Source organism: Heliangelus exortis, chromosome 6, assembly GCF_036169615.1.
Source record: "Heliangelus exortis chromosome 6, bHelExo1.hap1, whole genome shotgun sequence".
Classification (NCBI taxonomy): Eukaryota; Metazoa; Chordata; class Aves; order Apodiformes; family Trochilidae; genus Heliangelus; species Heliangelus exortis.
Genome location: NC_092427.1, coordinates 19817901 through 19841802, shown reverse-complemented (window position 1 = coordinate 19841802; position 23902 = coordinate 19817901). Strand labels below are relative to the sequence as shown.

General features: G+C 44.5%; 2 protein-coding genes across 9 annotated transcripts in view; one reads left to right on the top strand and one right to left on the bottom strand.

The window, feature by feature from the left end:
- UBE2F (ubiquitin conjugating enzyme E2 F (putative)) overlaps positions 1 to 16883 on the bottom strand; it is a 64025-nt gene extending 47142 nt beyond the window's left edge. For 6 of the 8 annotated variants that reach the window (XR_011726510.1, XR_011726509.1, XM_071747058.1 and 3 more), the window contains exons 1-4: positions 16734 to 16883; positions 14613 to 14746; positions 9901 to 9930; positions 7474 to 7539 (exon numbers count right to left, since the gene is read on the bottom strand). Coding sequence is in view for 5 of the 8 variants with exons in the window: in XM_071747058.1 (XP_071603159.1) it covers positions 7474 to 7539; positions 9901 to 9930; positions 14613 to 14730 (214 nt within the window). In the remaining 3 variants the exon portion in view is untranslated. The remainder of the gene's footprint in view (positions 1 to 7473; positions 7540 to 9900; positions 9931 to 14612; positions 14747 to 16733) is intronic. The other 2 variants (XR_011726511.1, XM_071747059.1) reach the window with 1 other exon arrangement.
- CMKLR2 (chemerin chemokine-like receptor 2) overlaps positions 1 to 23902 on the top strand; it is a 116040-nt gene that overhangs the window by 55378 nt on the left and 36760 nt on the right. The gene's annotated exons all lie outside the window — the stretch shown is intronic.

The following is a 23902-nucleotide window of genomic DNA, read 5'->3' as shown; positions in this document are numbered from 1 at the left end:
TCTGAGGAACATTTTGGGCTCCAGAAAGAGAAAGGGAGTAAAGGGGTCTAAAGGGGTCACACCTCCAACCCTCCCTTAGGGAGGAGTGGACAAGACAGATGACAAAAATTGAGCAGAGTATTCCATCTCATACACGTCATATTCAGTATAAATTTGAGAGATAATGAGGGTCAAGTCCCTTCACCCTTCCTCTTCATCCTTCTTTGCCTGTTCCTGTTTGTTTCAGCATCCTGGGAGGTTCCCACCCATTCATCTGCCAGCCTGAATCCGTGTGTTCCTGCCTCCAGTTCCCTACTACTGCTGACCCCAGGAGTTTAGCTTGGACTTTCCCAGGGCTGCCCTGCAGCCTCGGTGGTGACATGAGAGTTACTGGGGGAAAGGGAGCAGGAACGTGGTATCATTTGTCTATATATCTGTATATATTTAATTTTTCCTTTTAAATCATTACTGTTTCATTAAAGCTGTGTAGTTTTGTTTCCAATTCATCTCTCTCCCTTATTCTCTCTCTTTTATCAGGGAGGGGAGGGGGATTAATAGAGAACATCTGTCATTCAGTTAACTGCCAGCCCAGCATTAAACCATGACAACAACAGGAGCAAGTTTCTCTTTTATTGTAGTTATCTTAATATATCAGTTAGGAAAACCTGCCTCCCTCTGTCAATCGAATTATTAAAATAGCAAAATTTCAAAATATGAAATCTGAAAATATCTAGTTGCATTTAACCAGACATATGACTAAAGGCAGCCTGCTGTGCTTGGTAGGTGAAAGGCTTACAAGAGATCTGAAATGCATGTCTGACATTGCCATTAAGAGTTTTTCATTAGCAAAAGGAAACAGACAGGTTCCCAGTGCACACTGGGTATCTGGGGCTCCTGAGGAATGCTCAGAGGTAAACACCTTGAGTACTCAAGCTCTCTATCAGGCAGAACAACCATGGGGAAGGTTTAAGGGTCAGGAAGATTGGTTATTGGAGTGCGACATCACTTTATGTATTATTTTTAAAACAAACATTTCAAAGGAAAGCTCTGTACAGCAATCCATATTTTAAAAGTTTTCTTATCATCTAGCTTGTTCCATAACACACTCAAAAAAAATAAAATTTAGCTCCTCTATGTCTCATCCAAATCCTCTTAAAGGATGGTGTCTTCTGGATATGTGGCCCTTCCAGTGCCTACACAGATGTGGAGCAGCCTCCTATTTTGTCCTGCCAACCCATGCACCACATTCACCTGCACAGGTTTCATTCCATGTGCCAGTCTCACCACTCATAAGCTGGTAGGTGCCACGATGACAAGAGAGCAGTCAGCTCCTACCCTCCTCCCCTTAGCAATCTTTTATCAGCTGCCTCACTGATGAAGAGACAGCATCACCCTGTTAAGTAACACAAACCCTCAGCTGCACAGGTAAATCGGAATGTCAGGTTGGAGAGAACCTCTCAAGTATCACCCACAGTCCAATCCTCCTAGGTAATACTGTACTTTATGAGATGTCCCAGCACCCTGTTGAGCTGAATCTTAAAACTGTGCAAAGTGAGGGAATCTACCACTTTCCCTTAGAGACCATGCAAATATTTGACTGTCCTTAGGGCAAAAAATTTACCTCTTGTGCCCAACCAGAATCTCACCAGATCTTGGGCCCATTACCCCTGTCACTCCTTGTAAATAGAAAGTCTTCATCTTCTTTGTAGCCACCTTTTAAGTATTGGAACATTGTAATAAGGTCTCGCCCTAAGCCTTCTCAAGGCTGACCAAACCCAGTTTTTTCAGCCCTTCCTCACATGGCAGGTGCTCCAGATCACTGATCATCCTTGTGACTCTTCTCTGGAAATGAGGCAGTAAAAGCTGATACTGCCACAGAAAAGACTCAACAGCATTCTACACCCAGCATGCCACTCCAAAAGTACTGTGACTGCAGAACAGCAAAAGAGTTGCTGGGAAGCTCCTCACGCTCTGGCTTCTCCCAGGAGTCTGTGCAGACCACTGGTTGATTGAGAGTATGAATGCCATCAGAAATTTTGTACAACTGCAACACAGGCATAAAAGCAGAGCACAGCTTTTCTTCCCCACCCCAGCCATGGATGTTTACAGCTGCCTCCACACTGAACTGCACAACACAGTCACAAGCTCACCCATTGCAAATATCAGTAACAACCTGTCTCAATAATAACCAGAATATGTGTTTTTCACAGGCATTCTCCACCTTTATTTTAGTTCAATTTTGATGTGTGCTCAATTTATTAAGCAGTCTTCCCAGGCATGTTATGTGTCATGGCTTAGCAGTTTGGGTGGACCAAAAACCAGAGAACAGAATTATTTTCTATTACCCCCCAACCCTCCAGAAAGGGAAGATAAAAGGGGAATAAAGACTGGAGACTTGAAGGTGGAAATTAAAAGAACTGGAAACAGATTTACTATAACAGGGGAAAGGCAATAACATATGGGATAAAAAATTAAAACCACAAATGTATATATATATATATATATATATAACCCGATGTCGATGCCGGCAGGGATCGGTGCCTGAGGGTCCCTTGGGGCAGGGCCGACTCAGGAGGGGGCTCCAGGGCTCTTCCCAGCACCCGATGGATGTGGATTCTGCAGAGCAGGTGGGGAGCTGGGGGTAAAGGAGCGCAGGGGAACAGCAGCGCAGAAAGAGAGGAGGGGCTGGGGTCTGCAGGAGCTTTATAGAGTATGGGCAGGGAGGGAGAGGGAACAGACCCCGATGTGTTCCACTCCTCTCAGAGTCTTGAGGCCCTTCTTCTTCAGTCTCTCTTCAGACTCAAACTAGGACACTATGCTTCACCAGAAAATAAATGCACATGCACTGATTCATGTGGGGAAAAAGAAGAAAAAAGAAAGCAAGACAAAAGCATTTATGTTTTGCTTTCATGTACGCTGAGATACCTAATCAGTACAGCAAGGCATTTCTAAAGAACGTGATGTAAAGAGTTATGCTAATATCCTTTTGATGACACTGCTCCCTATCAAGTGTGCAAAGCATTCAAAGTGAGACACTGGACTATTTCAGGAATGAATTATCAGAAAAATGGTCCAATATGCCCCTGAAGGCTCAAACAGCTCAAGCACCACCAAGACACCCTACAGTACACAGCTAACTGCACTTGTTCTACCACTTAGCTCGTTGTAATAGATTTTTAACCAAGTGTCATGAATCCTCGATATTTCCAAGTATGTCACTCCTTGTAAAAAGCACAGTTAATCTCAGGTCTTTAGTGTTCATACTAACACAAATAAGTAACACCATACAGGACTGCGCTGGGTTAGGAACTGGCTGGAGGGCCGGGCCCAGAGAGTGGTGCTGAACGGTGCTGATCCAATTGGCGGCCGCTCACCAGTGGTGTCCCCCAGGGATCAGTGTTGGGCCCAGTTCTGTTTAATATCTTTATTGACGATTTAGATGAGGGGATTGAGTCCATCATCAGCAAGTTTGCAGAGGACACTAAGCTGGGGGGAAGTGTCAATTCGCTGGAAGGCAGGAGGGCTCTGCAGAGGGACCTGGACAGACTGGAGAGTTGGGCTGATTCCAATGGGATGAGGTTCAACACGGCCAAGTGCCGGGTCCTGCACTTTGGCCACAACAACCCCATGGGGAGCTCCAGGCTGGGCACAGAGTGGCTGAGAGCAGCCAGACAGAAAGGGATCTGGGAGTCTGGATTGACAGGAAGCTGAACATGAGCCAGCAGTGTGCCCAGGTGGCCAAGAAGGCCAATGGCATCCTGACCCGTATCAAGAACAGCGTGGCCAGCAGGTCCAAGGAAGTGATTCTGCCCCTGTACTCAGCTCTGGTGAGGCCACACCTCGAGTACTGTGTCCAGTTCTGGGCCTGTTCAGCTGGGACTGTTCAGCCTGGAGAAGAGGAGGCTCAGAGGAGACCTCATCACTCTCTACAACTCCCTGACAGGAGGTTGGAGCCGGCGGGGGGGGGGGGGGGGGTTGTTCTCTTTTCCCAGGCAACTCTCAGCAAGACAAGAGGGCACGGTCTCAAGTTGTGCTGGGGGAGGTTTAGGTTGGATATTAGAAAGAATTTCTTTACTGAGGGGTGATCAGGCATTGGAATGGGCTGCCCAGGGAAGTGGTGGATTCTCCGTCCCTGGAGGTATTTAAAAAGAGCCTGGATGTGGCACTCAGTGCCATGGGCTGGGAACCACAGGGGGAGTGGATCAAAGGTTGGACTTGATGATCTCTGAGGTCCCTTCCAACCCAGCCAATTCTATGATTCTATAGTGCAAGTTGTGTACACCAGCATCTTCCATGAACCTCCGTGATCCCCTTTGCCTCCCAAACACTTCCTAAGCTATCACTTCTCAACACACACAATCCCATGAAACGCACACATGTTTCGACGTGTTGTCCAGCAAGGTAAAAAACAGAAGCGCCACTGTTAAGGTTGTTCAGGAGATCACAAGAGCAGAAAATCGTTTCCCTTAATTTTCAAATTTCCTTAACTTTACTTAGTTATATTTCAGTAGTTCCTCAATTATGTGGACTCGGACCAAAGAGCACAGCAGCTCTTGTATTCCACTCTTGCTAATGTGAAATAGATGTATGTATATATGTTTTAAGTTTAAAAAAAAAAAAAAAAAACAGATTTAATTAATATCCCTCTCCTAATTAAATCTCCTATGTCCAAAAGACACATTCAAGAATGGCCTCCAAGGAAGGAAGATGACCAGAAGACTCAGATTCCTGATACTCAAGCAGCAAGAGAAAAGCCGTTCTTCGTGTCTCTCTGCAGACTGTAAACACCAGACTCACAGCATCTGCAGCAGGACCTAATGTAGGTCCTTGACTCCAAGGACAGACAGCAAGAGAACTGTCATCTTGTTAAATTGATGGCATGGAGAAAAAAAAGCTTCAGTTGTTCTTCATTTTCTCTTCTCTTCCCCACCACACAGACCCTAGCCCAGGACTACTCCACTTCCTCCCAGACATGGAAAAAAACTCAGAGTTGATGTGCATGACAGAAATCAGACAAGGTCAGTTCATCTGGAGAGGACAAGACCAGCTAAGCCTCTCTGCCTCTATAAAACCATCTCTGCTAGAGGAGTGCACAGCTGCCTGCAGGATTACTGAGATGAACGGATGTGCAGGGGTGCAATATTATCACCAGTGTCAGCAGGAAAGTGGAAGGGCCAGACTCTGAAAGAACACCACTTTTCCTTGGCAACACATGTTTTAAATTAGCTCAGGCACTTTCTAAATACATATTAACACCTCCAGAGTCTGTAAGATTCTCTGTCTATTAGTTCAACTTTCTTACTTGTTTTTCGGTGTTCGTTGTAAGGCTGAGAAATCTCTAGAAGGATTACAACACTTCAGACATTATACCTCACACTGCAGGTCACTTCCATGTATTTCCATAATTGAGTGTCCCTCATGGAAAATCAACACTCATCACTGTCTTGCATTACAACTTCTCTTTTTATATTTCAAGTTTGCCTTTGCAAAGAGCCTTAACAGCTACATGTACAAGCAGCACCTCAATGCATAATGCACTTCCATGCAGGAGGATGAAAACTAAGTCTTCCTCCAGACTGTCAAGATTCATGTAACACCATTTAGACACTGCAAAAATAGTTGCCTGGAGCAAAGATTTTAGCCAATTTGCACAAGAAAAATTCTGTGAAAGTCACTTAGCTGTCTCTCTGCTACCCCACAGAAAACTAAGATTTAGCATACTCTAAAGCAAAACCTCAATAAGGAAGGGTATCAAAAAGCTACAAAGACTTTCTTGGTATGTGTTATGTTCTGCCTTCAGAGAGCTGTGTTAAGCTGTAGCTGATGACAAGATTCTGCACCTTAATTATGCACAGCGGAAAATAAATGTTTACTTCAATCAGCCTGCAACTGCAGAGACTTCAGCTGTGCAGCTATATTTAGAATATTAAAATTATCTCATTCCCAAGACCATTTCAGCAACAAAGCTAGCACAAAAACCACGCTCTGTATTCAACTGTCTTCAACTAATGTCTTCTCACTGCAACATCATGCTGCAGAGCAGTTAGAAAAAAAAATTACTATACATTTAGACACCTCAGAATTAGTATGAAGATACCATTGCATCACATTCAAGACATCCCTAGGTTGCTCGGCCACGATTTCAGAAAGTCAAGTGATTTCTGAAATAGTCAAGTGGCATCATTCAAACTGCAGGGCCCGTGGTGCCAGCAGACTGACGCTCCCCAGGTACACATGAACACATCGCCCTCACAGGATGAGCAGGCAGTGCCTCTAGAACGGCACCCACATTAATTTCCGATGCCATATCCTACAGGAGGGTGCGGGCCCCCCCTCTCCCCAGCAGTCCCATCGGTGCCTCGGGACCAGGGGACACCCCGGGCCGCCCGCACCGCGACTGGGGCCAATCAACAGCGACACCTAGCGGCCGCACGGGGGCAGCGCCCTGGATCGGGCGCTGGCAGGGGCGGTGCAGCATTCCCGGGAGCCGTGCAGCATTCCCGGGAGCCGTGCAGCATTCCCGGGAGCCGTGCAGCATTCCCGGGAGCCAGGCACACATCCTGCCGGACACCAGCGTCTGCGGGAAAAAAGGCACCTGCAACAATCAGCCGCAGGTAGATGCAGATCACTGCACATCTATGCCCAATAACTCCGTGTAAGTAACACGCCAGAGCTCCCGCTTAAACAAGAGTTGGGAGAGTCTCAAAGGTAAAAAGTGGCAAAAATAATTGCATCTGAAATTTAAGCGATTTTCCATGCCTACTCATCCATAAAACAAACACAACTTCCTACTTTAAGATGGATGGCCATTATGGTTAGAGCAAAGTAATTTCAGGTAGCTAGTAAGAAAGCCACCTGGAAGGAAATTATGAAATTTTGGTATTCCGAAAACATAGTCATAAGGTTTCAGTTTCTATCAGTTTGTCAGCAGAAGCTTTGCAGTGTATTCATGTTAAGTTTTATTATTAATAAAGAACTTAATTTTCACATACTTGAATATTCAGTGACTAAGAGCCTCCTTCCTACTTGTTAAGCATCATGCAGAATTTTGAAGATGTATTTTATTTTGCAGATTTATTTAATTTTTATTTATTTGCAGTTTTCCATAGAGTAACATCTGCCTTTTCAACTCTGCAGACTCAGTCAATCATTGGAAAAGAATAAAAAGGCAAGAGGGTTGTAACTGAGTAACTTCTCTAGACTTAGTCCAAGATTTTTACCAGCAAATAATGTAAGGTGGTTTGAAACTGGCTGAAAGAAAAAATGTTTCAAAGTGAGCAAACAAGACCTGGGTATTTCTAAACTTACTCAGTCCTGATGGCCTTTTTACTAGAATCAAGTTCTCAAAATCCACCCCAGTTACTCCACTGCCTCTATCAAATAACCACTGCATTATAACCAGTATTTCTTCAGTACAACGTCCCTGGGTAAACTCTTGAATTACATTCATAAACATCGACACACAGTAACAAAAGTAACATGCTTAAAAGTTACCTGGGATTACAGTTAGCTGAAAGTAATGAAGCTTGTTTGGGTCAGCAAAATTCACTTTACATGTACCTGTGAAATGAAAGAGTAAATTACATCAGAAAATTGTTTCTCCACCGTTGGGAAAGCAAGTATATCATCTTTCATGCTCTCCAGATTTACTCCCTGATTAATCCCTACTTTTCAGTCAAGTGATTGCCTCTTTCACTAAGCTCCTCTTCCTTACACCTTTACAAGTTCACCTGAATTGATGGAACTTCACTTCTTTGAGCTGTTAGAAAGGAAGTTACTTCCTTTCAGTAAACCATGCTGTCTCAAAGACTGTAACATGCCAAAGGATTTGGTCTTCTGCATAGCTATGAGCTACTTAAGGCATAAAAAATGAGCATCTCTTTCTTAGAAGTTCTTTCACAGTAAGGTGAGTAACATTTGATGGTGAGCTGCAGTCTGCAGGAAGTTACACCACCACAGCTGTGTGCTAACAAAGCTTTGTCTGCCTGCAGGGAATAATGAGATACAGTATTTACTGGAAGCCTCATCTAAAAGGCAGCAAAGTCTCCCTTTAGCTCATTGAACAAGTCCATTCCCCGTAGCCAATTATGTGCATTAACAGCAAAGGTTGTGGAGCCTCATTACAAACCAAATTTATCTTTTTATTCCAAGACTAGACGAACTACGGTGAAAAATGAGAAGGAAGGCCAAGTGTGGAAAAAAAGATAAAGCATAAATCTGATTAAACTAGTCAGAGGTTTCAGTTCAACAGATCCGAGTTCACAGCATAAAAGCCCTTTGTCTACATTTGATGACAAAATAAGTTGCTGCCCTTGCACAAAACTGACCTTTCTTGCCTACAACAGAGAAAAGCTGTCAAGCTGTCATTAGATGATGATTAAATTAAAGATCCATGTATACACTGTTATCCATACCAAGCAGCCTTCAGCTTCTTCCCACATCAAACTGACTGCTCTTTTTCTGTAGTCAAAGAGCTAAATTATATTAGATAGACCCTTTTTGCCTAGAAAAAAATAACTAGAACTATACACAAATCCTAGTATTGTAGTAACTGGAAAACATGATACATTTTTCTCAGGTGTTTGTTATCCTTTAGAGAAGTCCACACAAGAGTTTAAAAAAAACCTAAAATGATGCTGTGTAAAATGCCTCTAATTGCCTTAAGGAATATACAGAAAGGAAGCATTAAGTAATGCCTCTTCCTGTCTTCCCTTTTTGCTGCTTCTGTTTTTTTCCCCCTCTTGTAATCCTTCCCATCAGGCAGTCTGTACACTGAAAAGCCCTGAGCAATAGCTCTGCATTTAGAATCAATAGCAAACAGAAGATGCTTATCAAAAGCAGCACTCAGAACATTAACCTGGAGACAAAAAAAACATGGTCAGTACTCCTCTTAAGCAGGGAAAGACTGGAAACACCACAAGCTACCTGCCAGCAGGAGCAGAAAGCATATTCACTGCTTTTCTTTGCAAGCTGAGCATACGGGCAGAACAGTGAGAACACAGCAGAGTAACAACCCCTTCTCTCCCTGCAGGGATCAGGTTTACTCTGGAACAGGAATGTGCACCACAAGATGCTACTGACACTGATCCATGGGCTCTGAATGTACCTCTGAGCTTACCAGGCAATAGCTTATTGAGCTCCAGGAACTCATGGCAGTGTGAGACTTGAAGTGAGCTCAGCAACAATTCAGTTTCTCTGACAGCACTCACCCTTAGCAACAAATACTGAGCAGTAGAAACTTTATTCCCCTTTATGTTTTGTTGTCCATTGCAGAACTAGAATTTCTAAAGCTAAGGAGGAGAAAACTTTTTACTTTTAACTATCCTCAACTTTAGAAGCAACAAGTCATTTACTTAAGTGGATATTAATATTTTCAGGTTTTAGCATAACATACATGTAACAGCTAAAACCATGCTATCTTGTGGGTTTGGGTTTTTTAGGGAATATGGATCACTTTTTTAAAAAACATTTTTCATTACACTATTTTTCACTATTAGCAAACACATCTGGCTACAGTTAGCATGTGAAATTAAAAAATCATTAGGCTGACTTAATATGTTTATTTGCTCCTGTTTTGAAAATGAGAATTGAGGAAAAACTCTTCAGTTACACATGCACTCTTCAGTTACAGGTTCCTTTTCTGTGTTTTATGAGGGAAGCTCCTACCTACTCTTACAGCAATCAAATCCTAAAACCAAACGATCAATACCACTTCCAACAGACACTAAGAAGGGATCCACCTCTGCAAAACCCCTTAAAAAGGAGCAACACAGAAAACCTGTTCAAACCTGAGTAGCCAAATTTTTCCCAGTTTTTCCAAGAGCTCAGGAAAAAAATCATTAGTGTTCATACTTCAGTCAAAGCATCCAGTTGAATGGTCCTTTTCCCTTTAAAATGCATACCATTAAATGCTATACTTACAAGGTAAATTAGCTTCAAGTTCTGCAACCTCTGTTGAAAGACAAAAAAAAAAGCCACCTGTTATTTATGCAAACATAAATTCATTCTGTAAGTCCAAACTGGCAGATCTAATTAAAGCCAACCTGTAAACCAAATTTTACTTAAAAATATAATAAAGCTGCCCTGAAGTTTACCTTGAAATCTCTTTTTAAGCTATGCAATTAATTACTGTAAACATGCATCTGTCCTACAGACAATGCAAATATATGTTATTGTAATTAGGGCACTCAGCTCTGCCAAGACTGAAGTGCCAGGGCTTCTAAAACACAGAGCATGTAAAGATGGTATTATCTAAGATTCCAAACCTATCAACATAAGGCACTAAAATACAGAAAGCCAAAACTCCATAGCCAGCAAAAAACAAGAACAGAAAAACCTTGAGAACCAAGGTGCCAGTCCAACAATGAAAAGCAGCATCTACACAAGCCTGCATATGCAGCACCACTCTCCAGCACCTATTTGGGAAAACCATCATTTTCCACAATAAAACAGTACTCAGTGCCCACTCAACACTGGCTTAGCAGAGGTGCAGACACTGTGGAGCACTGGAATTCCTCTCTCCCAGTCAAGAGGGCTGATTGCCAAGAAGCAGCAAACCCAGCAGCACTGCAAGGCCCTGTCCCCATGCTGACAAGTCATCCTGGGAAGGTCTGACAGGCTGGAAGTGCAGACACAACCCAGATCTTCCACAGGCAAAAAACCTCAGATGCAGTCACCCCAGACCCAAACTGGCTCCCTACCAGCCAGCCTGGTGTTCTTGAATTCTCGGGAGATGTGGTGCAGAAGCACACCCAAGTGGCAGCTATATTTGCAAAGTCCTGCTCTTGTTCCCACAAACGCTTGTGGGAACAGTTCTAAATCCTATTTTAAACTATAAAGAGGAAAAAGGGTTAAAAAAAACACCACAGACTTTAGAAGAGTTGAATGCATACTGATGATGCCTCAGAAACAGCTTAGGAACTTTAAAAAGCAGAGGAAAGCTAAGCCTAACACAAGCAAGTAGTGCTATTTATAAATTATTTCACAGACAATAACTCTCCCCATCTACAAAATTTTTCAGGACACAAATAACACACACATGGTTTGAGCCACCATGAAATGTTATCTTCAGCAACATACAGACTATAATCTCCTTGCTCCACACCCTCCCCAGCCCCATGTCAACAAGTCAGAATATGGAAGTGCTCTGTTTACTAGCCTTGACACCACATGCTTCCCTCTGGAGTTTGTTTTGAATTACAGAAATACAGCATTTTTTTTTCCCCAAGTGAAACCCATGTACTTATCCACAGCAATACCTCTCTCGTTTTGCCCAAAAAGACTCCCTTTCCTCTTTAGGTCCCCCATTTAATGTGCCTCTTTAGGACTGCTAGAGTTTAAATGCCTTGACATTCTAACAAAACCTCAATTTTTTTTAAGTGTAAGTTCTAGCAGAATAATGCTGCTTGCCTCCTAATACTATTCATCTATCTTTATAGCTTTCCTTAGTTAGCTCCTCTTACTTCCACCCATCACTAAAGCCAAGAACAGCACCTGATGACACTCTGGTGATAGCTCACATACTGCCAATTTTAGTAAAAATATTCCAAACACTAATTGTCAACTTTTCTCCTCATTTATGTGGTGCAAATAGTTAAAAACCATACCTAAACTAGTTTTTTTTTCCCTACTAAGTTAATATTAGTTAGGAGACACATATAGTTTGTCTACGCCAAATTTTTAGAAGTTTATAAGCATCATCTACACTTCAGGGTGTCTGGAGTCACAGCCATCTACCCCATAATAATAATGGCCTTCATCTATTTATCAGTGTAAGCAATAGAGGACTGCAGGGTTATCAGTATGACAATACCTGCCTTCAAAGAGATCCTATACCATCTTCCTATGACAGACTCTTTACCAACACAAACAAGGCAGTCTTTTATTTACTTCCAGATAAAAAAACCAGACACTACATCTGGGTAATACCTCAAGAAAAACTGGCAAACATCTGTCTGCAGAATTTGCTAGACTATCACCAGTTTAATACGGAACAGCAGAGTATCTTTCCAGCACATTATCATCACTTTATCAGAAAACCAGCCATCTGTCTTTGATTCATACACTATCACCAGGGCCAGGTAGGATTTAGTGTTCTGTGCCCCAAATCTCCCTCAGCTAAGCTTCCAGAGCAGCTCTAAGCTGTGTCTAAGCTGCTCTGGAAAACACTGCACAGAGCAGTTGTCTGCTGTTCTATTGACTCAAACTATATTGTTTCTGACTTATTTGAGGCCTAAATGGATCCAGGTGTGCTACAGAAAGAGCAAGCTATCACTGAGCTAACTTACCTGACCACAGACCCTCATTCTTCCTCCTCAGAGGCTTTCAACAGTAGAATAACACTCCTAATACCATTAAAAGGTGTAACTGAACATGCACTCTCTTGAACACAGCTACTAAGGAAAACAAAGGCAGAACATGCTGAGCTTGTTCTCATCTCCTCCTCCTTTCTGATGGCCAGCACTTCTTTTCTTTTTTTTTGCCAAAGAGATTTTTAATACAGATTGACCTGATTGAGCCTTTCACCCATTCTGCAACTGCCATCCATTTGGTAACTTCAGCATGAACAAAGAGCAGTCACAGCTTCTACTTACAAGGACTCTGCTCTTGATCCCTATCAATCTCATTCCTGCAGATCCAGACAACATGACCTAAAACAGTATCAACATCAGAATACCATCTTCACTCTGAATGTTGTAGACTCTGTTTCAGCTGAACTAGCTTAAATATCTGGAGCAAGTTCTAGAAACATTTGCAATTGAATGGCCTACATTTAGTTTAATGTGTAGCCTAAGATAATGTGCCAACAAGTATTTCACACAAGCTACTAGATTTTTCCCCTCACTTTCAATGCAGTTATACCAAAGTGATCCATTTCTACATTTCTGATCATTTTACATCCCTATTCAGGCCTGACACCATTCTAACCAGATTGACAGCCACTTGCCTACAGCTCTTTTTGGAGAGCCACATGATACAACTTTCACACACAATCAGATCAGGACCCAACACTCACACTTGTCAGAAGGATGCAGGCAGTGACCTGCTTTTAACATTTGTCAGTGAGATTCAACTTGCTCTGTGTGCTGGTTTGCTAGTGGTGGCCATAACAATTACAATGTCAATATTAATTCTCTACAGCTTACATTCTTTTTGTCCCCTGCAGACTTAGGCAAGGTTTCAGTCATAAAAGTAAAAAACACAACTGCTCTTGCTTGGGGTACACTTACATTTTTTAAGGCATTTCACACTACACAGACATTGCAGTTGTAGTTTACCTGGTTAAGGAGCTTATTCCTCCTGCCTGATATCCTTCCCTGTCAGAATTTCCAAATTGAAAGGCTAAAGCAAGCTCTTCAAAAGACTTATCTCATCAGATAAAATTACTATCAAATAAACTCCCTGTCCCTAGAACAAACGAGAAAATTGTGAACAGAATGTTCCCACAGTCTAGCTAAGGCACCTCCCAGGGCACTGAGGCAGCACCATTTGCAGAGCAATCTTGCTCTAGCATACAGCTATACAGCAGAATCTGCCCTAAGCAAAAAAAAAAAAAAAAAAACAAAACAAAACACCACAATATAATGATATAATGCTAGAGTTAAAAAATATCATTAAGATAAAAGCACCAGTGTCAGTCTCAAGTCACTCTGAAATAAGACCAGGAAACAAGTGTTTCATTTGACTGGCATGAATCTTGACAGCTTAGACATCAGTATTAAAATGTTCACTATTAATCAGTTTTGGCAGAAATATCAACCTAAACAATATATTTCTTGCCACTAGATCAAGCTGCACCACTCTAACATTAAATACACAACTACTACCACCACAGAGTAAAAACCAGAGTTTAAGTGCACAGTGACTGTGAAGTGCCAGCACCTATGGATTGTTGTAAGTTGTCCCCAGTTTTAGTAAAATATAGTATAATTATTGTCTCACAAACCACCTTATTTACCCAGAGCTGCCACAAAAAGTTAGGGCTTTCCTCTCCCAGTAGAGAACTGGCTAGTAACAACCTAGTGCACGTAGTAGCCTTTCCAGAATAGACCACTTGTTGCAGCCAAATAAGAGTATTGGGGTTTTATTTTCTGCTTCATGCTCAACTTCCAGTGGGACCAGAACTATGAAAAATATCTCTCTCTATTGCTTTAAGCTTTTTAAGGTTTATTGCCTCTGATCTATATATAACATTAGAGACCTACAGAAGACTGATATTACTTTTAGGGCTTTTCTTTGCTGTCACAGGCAGTTACAGCTTTGCTCAAAAAACACCAACTTCTATCAAATCAAATCTGATATTCTCCTCCTATATATTCAGTGGCACTGATAATAATTTTCTATGACAATGTTTTAATCAATCACAGTTCCTAACAATGGACTAATTTTTAAACAGAGTAAGGAGGAAGCTTTTTGTTTCACACTCTTCAACTGAAGTAGATGTCCCAGAGGCAAAGACCTGTTGGAGATGCAATGCACACCATTACCCACTGAACAGCATAAATCAGGAGGTACATCACAAGCAATTCAGAAATTACTTCTGGAAATCACTTTATACACAATTTAATGCTGAATGCTTGCACCACACTTGCAAACTGCAATTCACAAAATATTTAAACATAAATTCCTTTCACCTTTAACAAGTAACTTATCTCGAACAGACACCCTCCGAGTTGAATCAGCAGCTGGATTGGATGCCCGGGGTCCTCTGACACCATCATCCCGCTTTAGCTTGCTTGCCAGAGTTAGCATTACTGCTGCTTTCAATCTAGACAACAATTAGAACAAAGTCTATTAGCAAAACTGAAGTACTGTGAAGGGGGGAAGAGTGGGGTGGTGAGGGAGGGGGAAGGAGGACAAAAACAAGTAGGGTTAGTTCTTTATTTAACAGGTGTCATCATTGTCTTAACAGTGAAACAAAGAATCCATTCCATGCAGTTACCATGACAGTGATGAAAGAGGAGCACGGCCCTAAAGCACTTGAGGAATGAGTTATAGGAATCCTGAGTTACAGGACGTCAGGCCAAGAGGATGTTCAGTTGTGATGGAGAATGCCAGGCTTTTGTCACCATTTACAACCCGATTTCACTGCATTTTCTGCCACTGCTTGACCATTGCTCCTTCAAACAAACTGCTGTGGAAATGCCCCTGCCAGACAACCTGCTAGGACCATTCCCATCCACTCCTGAAATGCAATATTCAGAGCTACATTTTGTCTGGCCATCACAGAAAGTGAAAAGGAGAGGGGTTACTGAAAAAATTCTCTAAGAGTTGGAAGTGAGCCTTGAGTCAGCTACCAGGACAGAGGAAAGCAAACAAATTTACACTGTCAAGAGTGGATGTTTCTCTGCAGCTTCACAACAGTAACTCACCACAGTGAAGAGTTACAGATTTGGTAACCCAAATAAAGAGATTTTTTGCTGCATCAGTCCTCCACCATAGGAGCTGCACCAATAAATAAATTACAACAAAAGGGGGACAGAATGTTAAAGTCAAAAACCAGACCATCCAGTCTGTCGTGGCTTTATACATTTTGACACTACTCCTAATTCAGTTCTTCTCACTCTTAACAGTCTGGCCAAACCCCACATAAGATTGATTCATACCCCCTAGGACTTCTTCTCCTCCAGAAAATGGCAGGAGAAATGTTCATCCTTTATTTCATTAGGTTAACTTGTATTACTAAAGGCAGAAAAACCTGTCAAAAGTCAGCATAGAGTCTTTACATGAATCAGTTTGCATAGAAGACTAGACAGGTATGATGTCTGTGTGGCCATACTGCCTTCCAAAGGCTGTAAGAAGGCTGACAAAACCAAAGTATCTGTGAAGGGGCAAGAAGGAGAAATTAAACAACTGACATGACACTTGAGTTTTGAGAAAAACATAACAAATAATTGCATAACCAGGCTTAAAACAAAGGCATATATTTCACAGTAGTACCTAACAGTGTAGAACTCTACTAAGATGTACAAGAAGGCCAAGTTCTCTGAAGCTGACAGGCATGTATGGTAGCATCAAAATCCAATTTTTTTTTAAAAAAAGGTAAAATTCGGGGCAAATGTAAATCCCAGTGGCTCAACCAAAACATTCAGTAGTGGTTTTTTCTCCTCCCTCTAATAAATAGAGCAAAAAGTCCTTTTTTCTTCAGAGAAGAGAGATAGCTCGCTTTAAAAATAAATAAATAAATAAAAGGGTGAAGGGAGTTGGGGAGTCTGGGAAGTAGTGATGCAGGATTCTGAAAGTGGAAAAAAAAAAAAAAAAGTGCCAAGTCCAAAGGGGAATTAAACGCCTAAATACCTTTATAGATCTGTTTCCTCTCTGCTTATTCAAAAAACACAGGAAATCGTAGATCTAAGGGTGACAAGTGGCGAAAAAAAAAGTAGTTCGCTGCAGGACAGGGGAGCCCCGGGACTCCTCCAGACCCTGAGAGCCGAGGCCTTGGGGCCGACAGCGGAGGGACCGCCCTGCCCGGCCCTTCCCTGCCCGGCCCACACCGCCGGGAAGCCCCTCCGCAGAGTCACTGAGGGTGGCCTGGCCCCTGCGTTAGGGGCACAACCCTGCCGGGACGAAGGTGGTCCCGGGGACCCAGCTGGGTTCTGCACCCTCCCCAGGGTCTCCGGGGCCCTGAGACCCGGCCATCCCGGGAGAAGCGGGGGCAGCGGGGGATGGGGTGGAGGGGTTGGAAAGAGGCCGCACCTGAGCCGCAGGAGTCCCTGTCCCGGATGCAAAGTGAGGCGGGGGAAGGACGCACTTACCCGAGCGCGGCGTCAAGGCCCGGCAGCCGCTGCCAACACCATCCCGGAGCTCCCGGGATAGCGCCGTAGTTCCACCCCTCCCTCCCTCCCTCCCTCCGCCACGGAAGCGAACGGCGCCGGCACCGGAAGTTGAACAGCGCCAGGGGCGGGGCGGGGGAGGGAGAGGAGGCGGGGCGGGAGCAGCTGCTTTACCGCCGTGCGCGGGGGATCTCGCGAGAGTTGGGGGGGGGGGCGGGAAACGTGAGTGCCTTGAGCTGAGCGGCGTTCGGGAGGCTCCGCCCCGCCTCGCCCCGCTCCGCCCCGCCCCGCTCCGCCCCGCCCCGCTCCGCCCCGCCCCGCTCCGCTCCGCTCCGCTCCGCTCCGCTCCGCCCCGCTCCGCTCCGCCCCGCCCCGCTCCGCCCCGCTCCGCTCCGCCCCGCCCCGCTCCGCCTCGCCCCGCTCCGCCCCGCCCCGCTCCGCCCCGCCCCGCCCCGCCCCGCGCCGCACCGCCCCGCCCCGCACCGCACCGCACCGCCCCGCTCCGCCCCGCTCCGCCCCGCTCCGCCCCGCACCGCACCGCCCCGCCCCGCACCGCCCCGCACCGCCCCGCACCGCCCCGCACCGCACCGCACCGCCCCGCTCCGCCCCGCTCCGCCCCGCCCCGCCCCGCTCCGCCCCGCTCCGCCCCTCTCCGCCCCGCCCCGCTGGGAGGTGCAGTTTGGCGTAACTCAGAGTGTCCTGTCTTGTGGTATTTTTCAATGGGTAAGGGAAGCAAAGCAAACACCCAGAGAAGGACCCAAGGCAGAACGATTGATACGGCAAAGCTGTAGAGCAGGCGCAAGGGAGGTTCGGTGGACAGCCGGTGAGATCCCGACTCCATCCTAAATATCGGGACATACAGTGCAGTTTTGCCGAGGTGGTAACGTGGTAAGGATCTGACTCTAGGATGCTTTTGAATGCAATCAGGTTTCCACTCAGCATCTTTTTCATTCCTTTGTAATGAGGCTCAAGGTTTGGAATTTTTTTTCTGACAAAAGATGTCATTCACTTAAGCATGAAACTGAAGGGGTTTTTACGTTTTATTATTTACAGCTCCTGATTATCACAGTGTTAAGCCCACCTGTGCCCAACTAGGGCTGACCTAATGATGAGCAGGATTGGGGGGCCAATAAAAGGGGAGATTCCGAGTGCATGCTCAGCTTACTCTGAAGCAGCCAGAGGAGGAGGTCAGCTGGGTCTGGAGCAGAAGCACTGAAGAAGGCCAGCCAAGTCTGAAGGCAGTGAGATCAGAGCACTGTTTGTGCACCTTTGACAGAACACCTGTTTGACTTTGAAGCACCATGCCCCAAGAAAGGTTCGTCTGCTACGCTCTTAGACAAGTAAATTAGGGGAAAAAAATCCCAGAGTGTACTATTCTTCTACTACCTCTCAATTTTCCAGAGATTCAGATCAATTCAAGTCATTTCTCAGAAACAGAGCAAGTGTCTCTTGCTAAACTGAAATTAGATCCATCATGCCAAATGAGAGACATATAAAAGGAAATTTTCATGGGACTCCTAACATACTAAGCAACCCATACGGTCAAGCTTACCACAGCATAGAACACTTCATGATGATAAAACTAGGAAAAAGAGAAGAAAAAAGAAAACCAAGAAATAGTCCAGAAACTTAAATTGGCACTTGAAGTATGAAACAGATAAGACTTAAGTTCTGTTATTCTGCTGAAATTCATGGAAAGGACTTTCCTTAATTGTCTGAAATGATGAAATAGGGATTGCTGAAATTGACAACAGATTATTTTTTCCTCCTGATATAAATACAGCTCGTTTCTTCCAGTTTGGCTTTTGTTGGCTCTTTATTGCAGAGTAATTCAGTCATTTAAAAAAACTGAAGTGCTTGTTACATTTATCTTAACCATGAATGTCATTTCTCTGGAGTGGGTTTCTAAGCATGAGCACCATCTTGGTGGGGTGGGCAGGGAGGAGGGGTGAGCTCCAGTGGTGCAATCAGGTTAGCGTGTGGTGCTTATACCAGCAGTACAAAGCTCAGCAATGCTGAGGTGGTGAGTTCAAAGCCTCACCTTTTATTGGCCCCCCAATCCTGCTCATGTGCAGCTGGAGTCAGTCCTAATTGGGCTTAACACGAGCTCATGCCTCCTACCTCCTAATTAGCAACACCTGATTGCCTCATTTCACTACAAGCCACTCCTCTCAGTTTTGTGTCATCAGCAAACTTGCTGATAGTGCACTCTGATCCCTCATCCAGGTCATTGATGAATATATTGAACAGTACTGATCCCTGTAATGACCCCTGAGGGACTCCACTAGCTACAGGCCTCCAACTAGACTCTGTTCCACTGACCACATCCTCTGCACTGTCATCATCTATCCACCTGGCTATGTCCTCATAAAAGGCTATCAGGTTGGTTAAACTTGACTTCCCCTTGGTGAAACCATGCTGACTTCTCCTGATGACCCTCTTATTCTTGATATATCTAGTGACAGCACCAAGGATACGTTTCATCACTTTTCATGGGATGGAGGTGAGACTGACTGGTCTATAGTTACCAGGGTCCTCTTTCTTTCTCTTTTTGAAGTCTGAAGTCACATTTGCTTTCCTCCATTTCTCGGTCACCTCTTCCCCACAGCTTACCAAAGATGATGGAAAGCAGCCTAGCAATGGCTTCCACCAGCTCTCTCAGCACCCATGGGTGCATCCCATCATGACTTGTGGATTTATGGATGTCCAGATTGCTTAACTTATCCCTAGCCCAGTCCTAGCCCAGACAAGCTTCTCCTTTACCCTGACTTCCTCTGGGGCCTCAGGGCTCTTGGAGATCACAGAATCACAGAATGTTTAGGTTGGAAGAGACCCCCAAGATCCAGTCCAACCTTTGACCAACACCATAAGCTAACTACTAAACCATGTCACTAAGGACCAGGTCCAAATGCCTTTTAGATACCTCCAGGGAGGGTGACTCCACCACTGTCCTGGGCCATTCCAATGCCTGACAACCCTCTCAGTGAAAAAATGTTTCCTAACATCTTGCCTAAACCTCTCCTGGTGCAGCTTCCGTTCATTCCCTCTGCTCCTATCACAGTCACTAAGGAGCAGAGGCTGTTCCCCTCCTCACTCCAACCTCTCTTGAGGCAGCTGAAGAAAGCTATAAAGTCTCCTCTCAGCCTCCTCTTCTCCAGACTAAACAAGCCCATCTCCCTCAGGGTTGTGAAACAGCCTTTCATAAACTCATGCTGACTGGGCCTGAATCCCTGGTGTATCCTGCCTCTTCTGTGTAATAGTTCTCAGGATGATCTGCTCTGGAACTGCAGTCAAACTGACAGGTCTGTAATTTCCTGGATCATCCTTCCATCCCTTCTTATATACAGGTGTCATGTTGACTGACTTCCAATCTGTTGGTATCTCCCTGGTCAGCCAGGATGGGGGGAGCTTTTTTGTGTTTGTGGGGAGTATTTGAGCTGTGAGCCTCTACTTATTCTTAAATGTCAGTGCTTGTGTGTCTGGGAAGGTGCAGGGTAACAACTCGCTGTCCAGGAAGATCTTTCCTGGTAGCACCACAGAAAGAGAGTTGTTTGTGGGTGATTTTAGTGACATTAGTGTGAGGATGTTTTGGAGAGTGTTTTTACAGTACCTGGTGTACAATGGGAAGTGATAGCAAACACCAGATTGTGGAGCTGTCAGCTGGCGAGCAGCTGACCCAGACTCTGTGTCCTGTAGCTTCCTAAGTGTTACCCAGAGGTGTGCTGGGGGTTGTGTGCAGCTGTGTCGGTGTTGTGCACAGCCACCTTCTCCTGGAGAGGGGGCAAGAGGAGGTAGCAGTGTAAAGGAAATACTATGGTGTGGCTAGGTGTGAAGAAACCCTTTGAATAACACTCACTTATTTTGTCCTTCAGCACTAGAACAACTGCACATCTTTGGGATGCAGGGCTTGACTGATGGGGAGCAAAAGAGTGAAATAAAAACATTCAGTGTCTCCCTTTTTCCCTGTTGTGTAGGTGCCCTGCCAGCTGTGAGAACAGAGGAGGAGGAAGATGCCGACTCTCCCTGGAATTCTCCCTGGAATTCTGAGGTACTTTCTGTGAAGGACAGGGAGGTTCCCATGATGGGAACCATGGGCTGGGGAGTATAGGAGTAAGATCCAGAAGCCTGGGCCTAAGCATTGCTGATTTCCTTGTCTCCTTCTGCCACATGTCTGGCAGGGGGCCCTTGGACATCCTTCTGCTACAGGCCAGCTGTTCAGTTGGGGTTGGGATGAAGTCTTCTCAGGAGAGTGACTTGGGCCTCGTGGCAGCTGGCCCTTGAGTTTGGTTTCTGAGCTGTGTGTGCAGCTGTTATCTGTGAGGATTTACTGCTGTTTAGTAAAATTCACAGTGTGGTGTCTGAAAGTTGGAATCAGGTTGGAGAAGGAAGCCGGTGATTTTCCTTGGAGCAAAGCAGGGGAAAGGAAGGAAGGAGTGTGTTTGGAAGTGGTGTAACTGAAATGAATCTGGGCTGACATCAGGAAGTGCTTCTCAGGTGCTGTGCAGAAGCAGAGGTGAAACTAAGGACATTAGGCATTCCCTTCTGCTCCTACAGATTTCCAGGGAAAAACTGAAGGCCTTGTAAAACAATCCTAAAAGAGGAGTTTGGAAAGTAAGTAATACTGCTTTCCTTGAGTATTTTGAGTAATACAGCCTGGTCACAAACACATAAAGAAAGTGAATCTGTGGAGATTCACACTATTCCCAGGGAGACATCCAGCGCAGTAGAGTGTTCAAATATTACCCAAAGGCATCCTGATCAGGTGGAAGAGAGACTTAGCCTGATGACTGGGCCCAGAGGTCAGAGGTATGGGCTTGTCCCTGCCATGGTAACTTCCCTGGCATCCTTCCCCTCTCTACCTACTTTTCTACTATTTTACCTGCAGGTGGAGCTTGAGTGACTCTAGTCATACACACCTTTATCATGACTGGTGCAAAGTTCTCTCTCTTTGCATTTAAAGCAATAGACTATAGAGCAAAGCTTAGGGAGTGGTGGTCACACCCTGGAGACGGGTAACTTTTGGGGATGGAGATGTGTTTTGGTATTATGATGAGATTATATAGTTCACCTAAAGGACAGCATTTTGTCAAAAGGTGGCAGGTTATTGGCCTAGGGTAGCAAAAGTGCAGCTGGTTGGTCCCACAGTACTTTCTAACCCTGTTGTTTCACAGAGCCTGGCCATGGTTTCTCCACTCCACCCTCCACACAATGTCTCTTAGTCAGCACATCAAGTTCCTCTGATGCTGCCAACATCTAGGGTTGCCTAGGGAACTGTCATGGTATGAACTTGTCATGGCTTAATGCTGGGCCAGCAATTAACCAAATGACAGATGCTCTCTGTTAATCCCCTTCCCCTCCCTGATAATGAAAGGAGAGAGAATAAGGGAGAGAGACAAATTGGAAACTAAACTACACAGCTTTAATGAAATGGCAATGATCAACAAAAGGAACAAGAATTAAATATATGCAAATATACAGAAAAACGATACCATGTTCCCCCCTCCCCCCCAGTAATGCTCACATCACCACTGAGGCTGCAGGGCAGTCCTGGAAAAGTCCAGGCTGGACTCCTGGAGTCAGCAGCAGTCAGGAGCTGGAGGCAGGAACACATGGATTCAGGCTGGCATGGATCAGGACCACAGGCCGAAGAGTGGATGGAATCCTCCCAGAATGCTGAAGCAAACAGGAACAGGTGAAGAAGGGCTGAAGGGAAGGCTGAAGAAGAAAAAAGAGGAAGGGGCTTGACCCTTGTGATCCCTCAAATTTATACAGACTGTGACATGTATGGGATGGAATACTCTGCTCAATTTTTGTCACCTGTCTTGTCCACTCCTCCCTAAAGGAGGGTTGCAGGTGTGACCCCTTCACTCCTTTTCTCTTTCCCAAGCATAAGATGTTCCTGAGAACTGAGCAGTGGCCTTGGTTCTGCATAACATTCTCTAGATGTAACTATAAACATGGAGTGTTATCAGTCCTAGAAGCAGACACTGACTGAGAAACTTGCTGTTAATTTCAGCAAGTACAGCTACTTACAAGAGACTACTTAGCTGAAAGCAAAATTACAAGACAGAAAATTAGCTCTATCCTGGCCCAAATCAGAACAGAACTTGTTGCACATTAGCTTCATTCCACCCTGCTTCAGTGCTGTACCTTTCCTTAAAATTGGGAATGTAAGTTCAATTTCTAAGTAACCTCCAGCAATTATACTGCATAATCCACCCCATGACTGTAGTCATTCAAGCTTCACCATGTTTGGGATGAATGGGGAACATCACACCCAGTCTCTTTCCAAGGATTATCGATTGCATCAGCATTTTGTGAAAGTTCTAGGTGAACAAAGAATTTTCCAAGTCTAAAACACAGTGGTTGTCAAAATGAAACACAACATCATGAGCATCAGCAAAACAACAACAAGATATAGCATCTTGTTAAAGAGTCCTTTAGCAGTTGGGGACCATCCAGAAAGGGTGTCCTTACCATTTGTGTTCTCCATCTCTCTTTACTCTTTCCAGCATTCAATGTATCCCCTCTGCATCACAATGGACTTTAGTTAAGTCTCTTGTCCATTTTCTTGCACTTGCTTCAGCAATCATTTCAGGTCCTTTGCATCGAATCCCCCTGAAAATTCACCCTAAAATGCTCCTTATGGATGTCCCTTCCCCCTAAAAAAAGATAGGCAGGGTCCCATGATGCCACATCCTTTGAAGAGGGCATCACCATGACACAGTTTCCTGTTTTGCCTTACTTAGTAAAAAAACATTTAGATGCTCAGACAACTATTAAACTTAAAATATTGGATGGGAAATTAAATGGTTCCTGAGCTGATGACATTTTATCATCCGCAAGCTGAAGAAAGCATCATTGGTGGGGTGGAGCTTGGAAAATGGGGTGAGCTTGACCACCTCTCTTTATTTTTGGTGATGTCTGAGCTGGATCTGGTTATTACAGATGAGATCTAATTTCCAGTAAAAAATCATCCCAACTCAGTGGCACCCAACACAAAGCCCATAGCCCCTTGAGATAAGAGACTGTTAAATCAATGCTTCCAGGTGTAAAGTCAGGGGGACAAGGACCAACGCAGTGGTTACTGTGATGAAAGTTCTTCCTTCTCCTCAGTTTCCATTTTACACCCCACTACTTTCTGGTCCTGG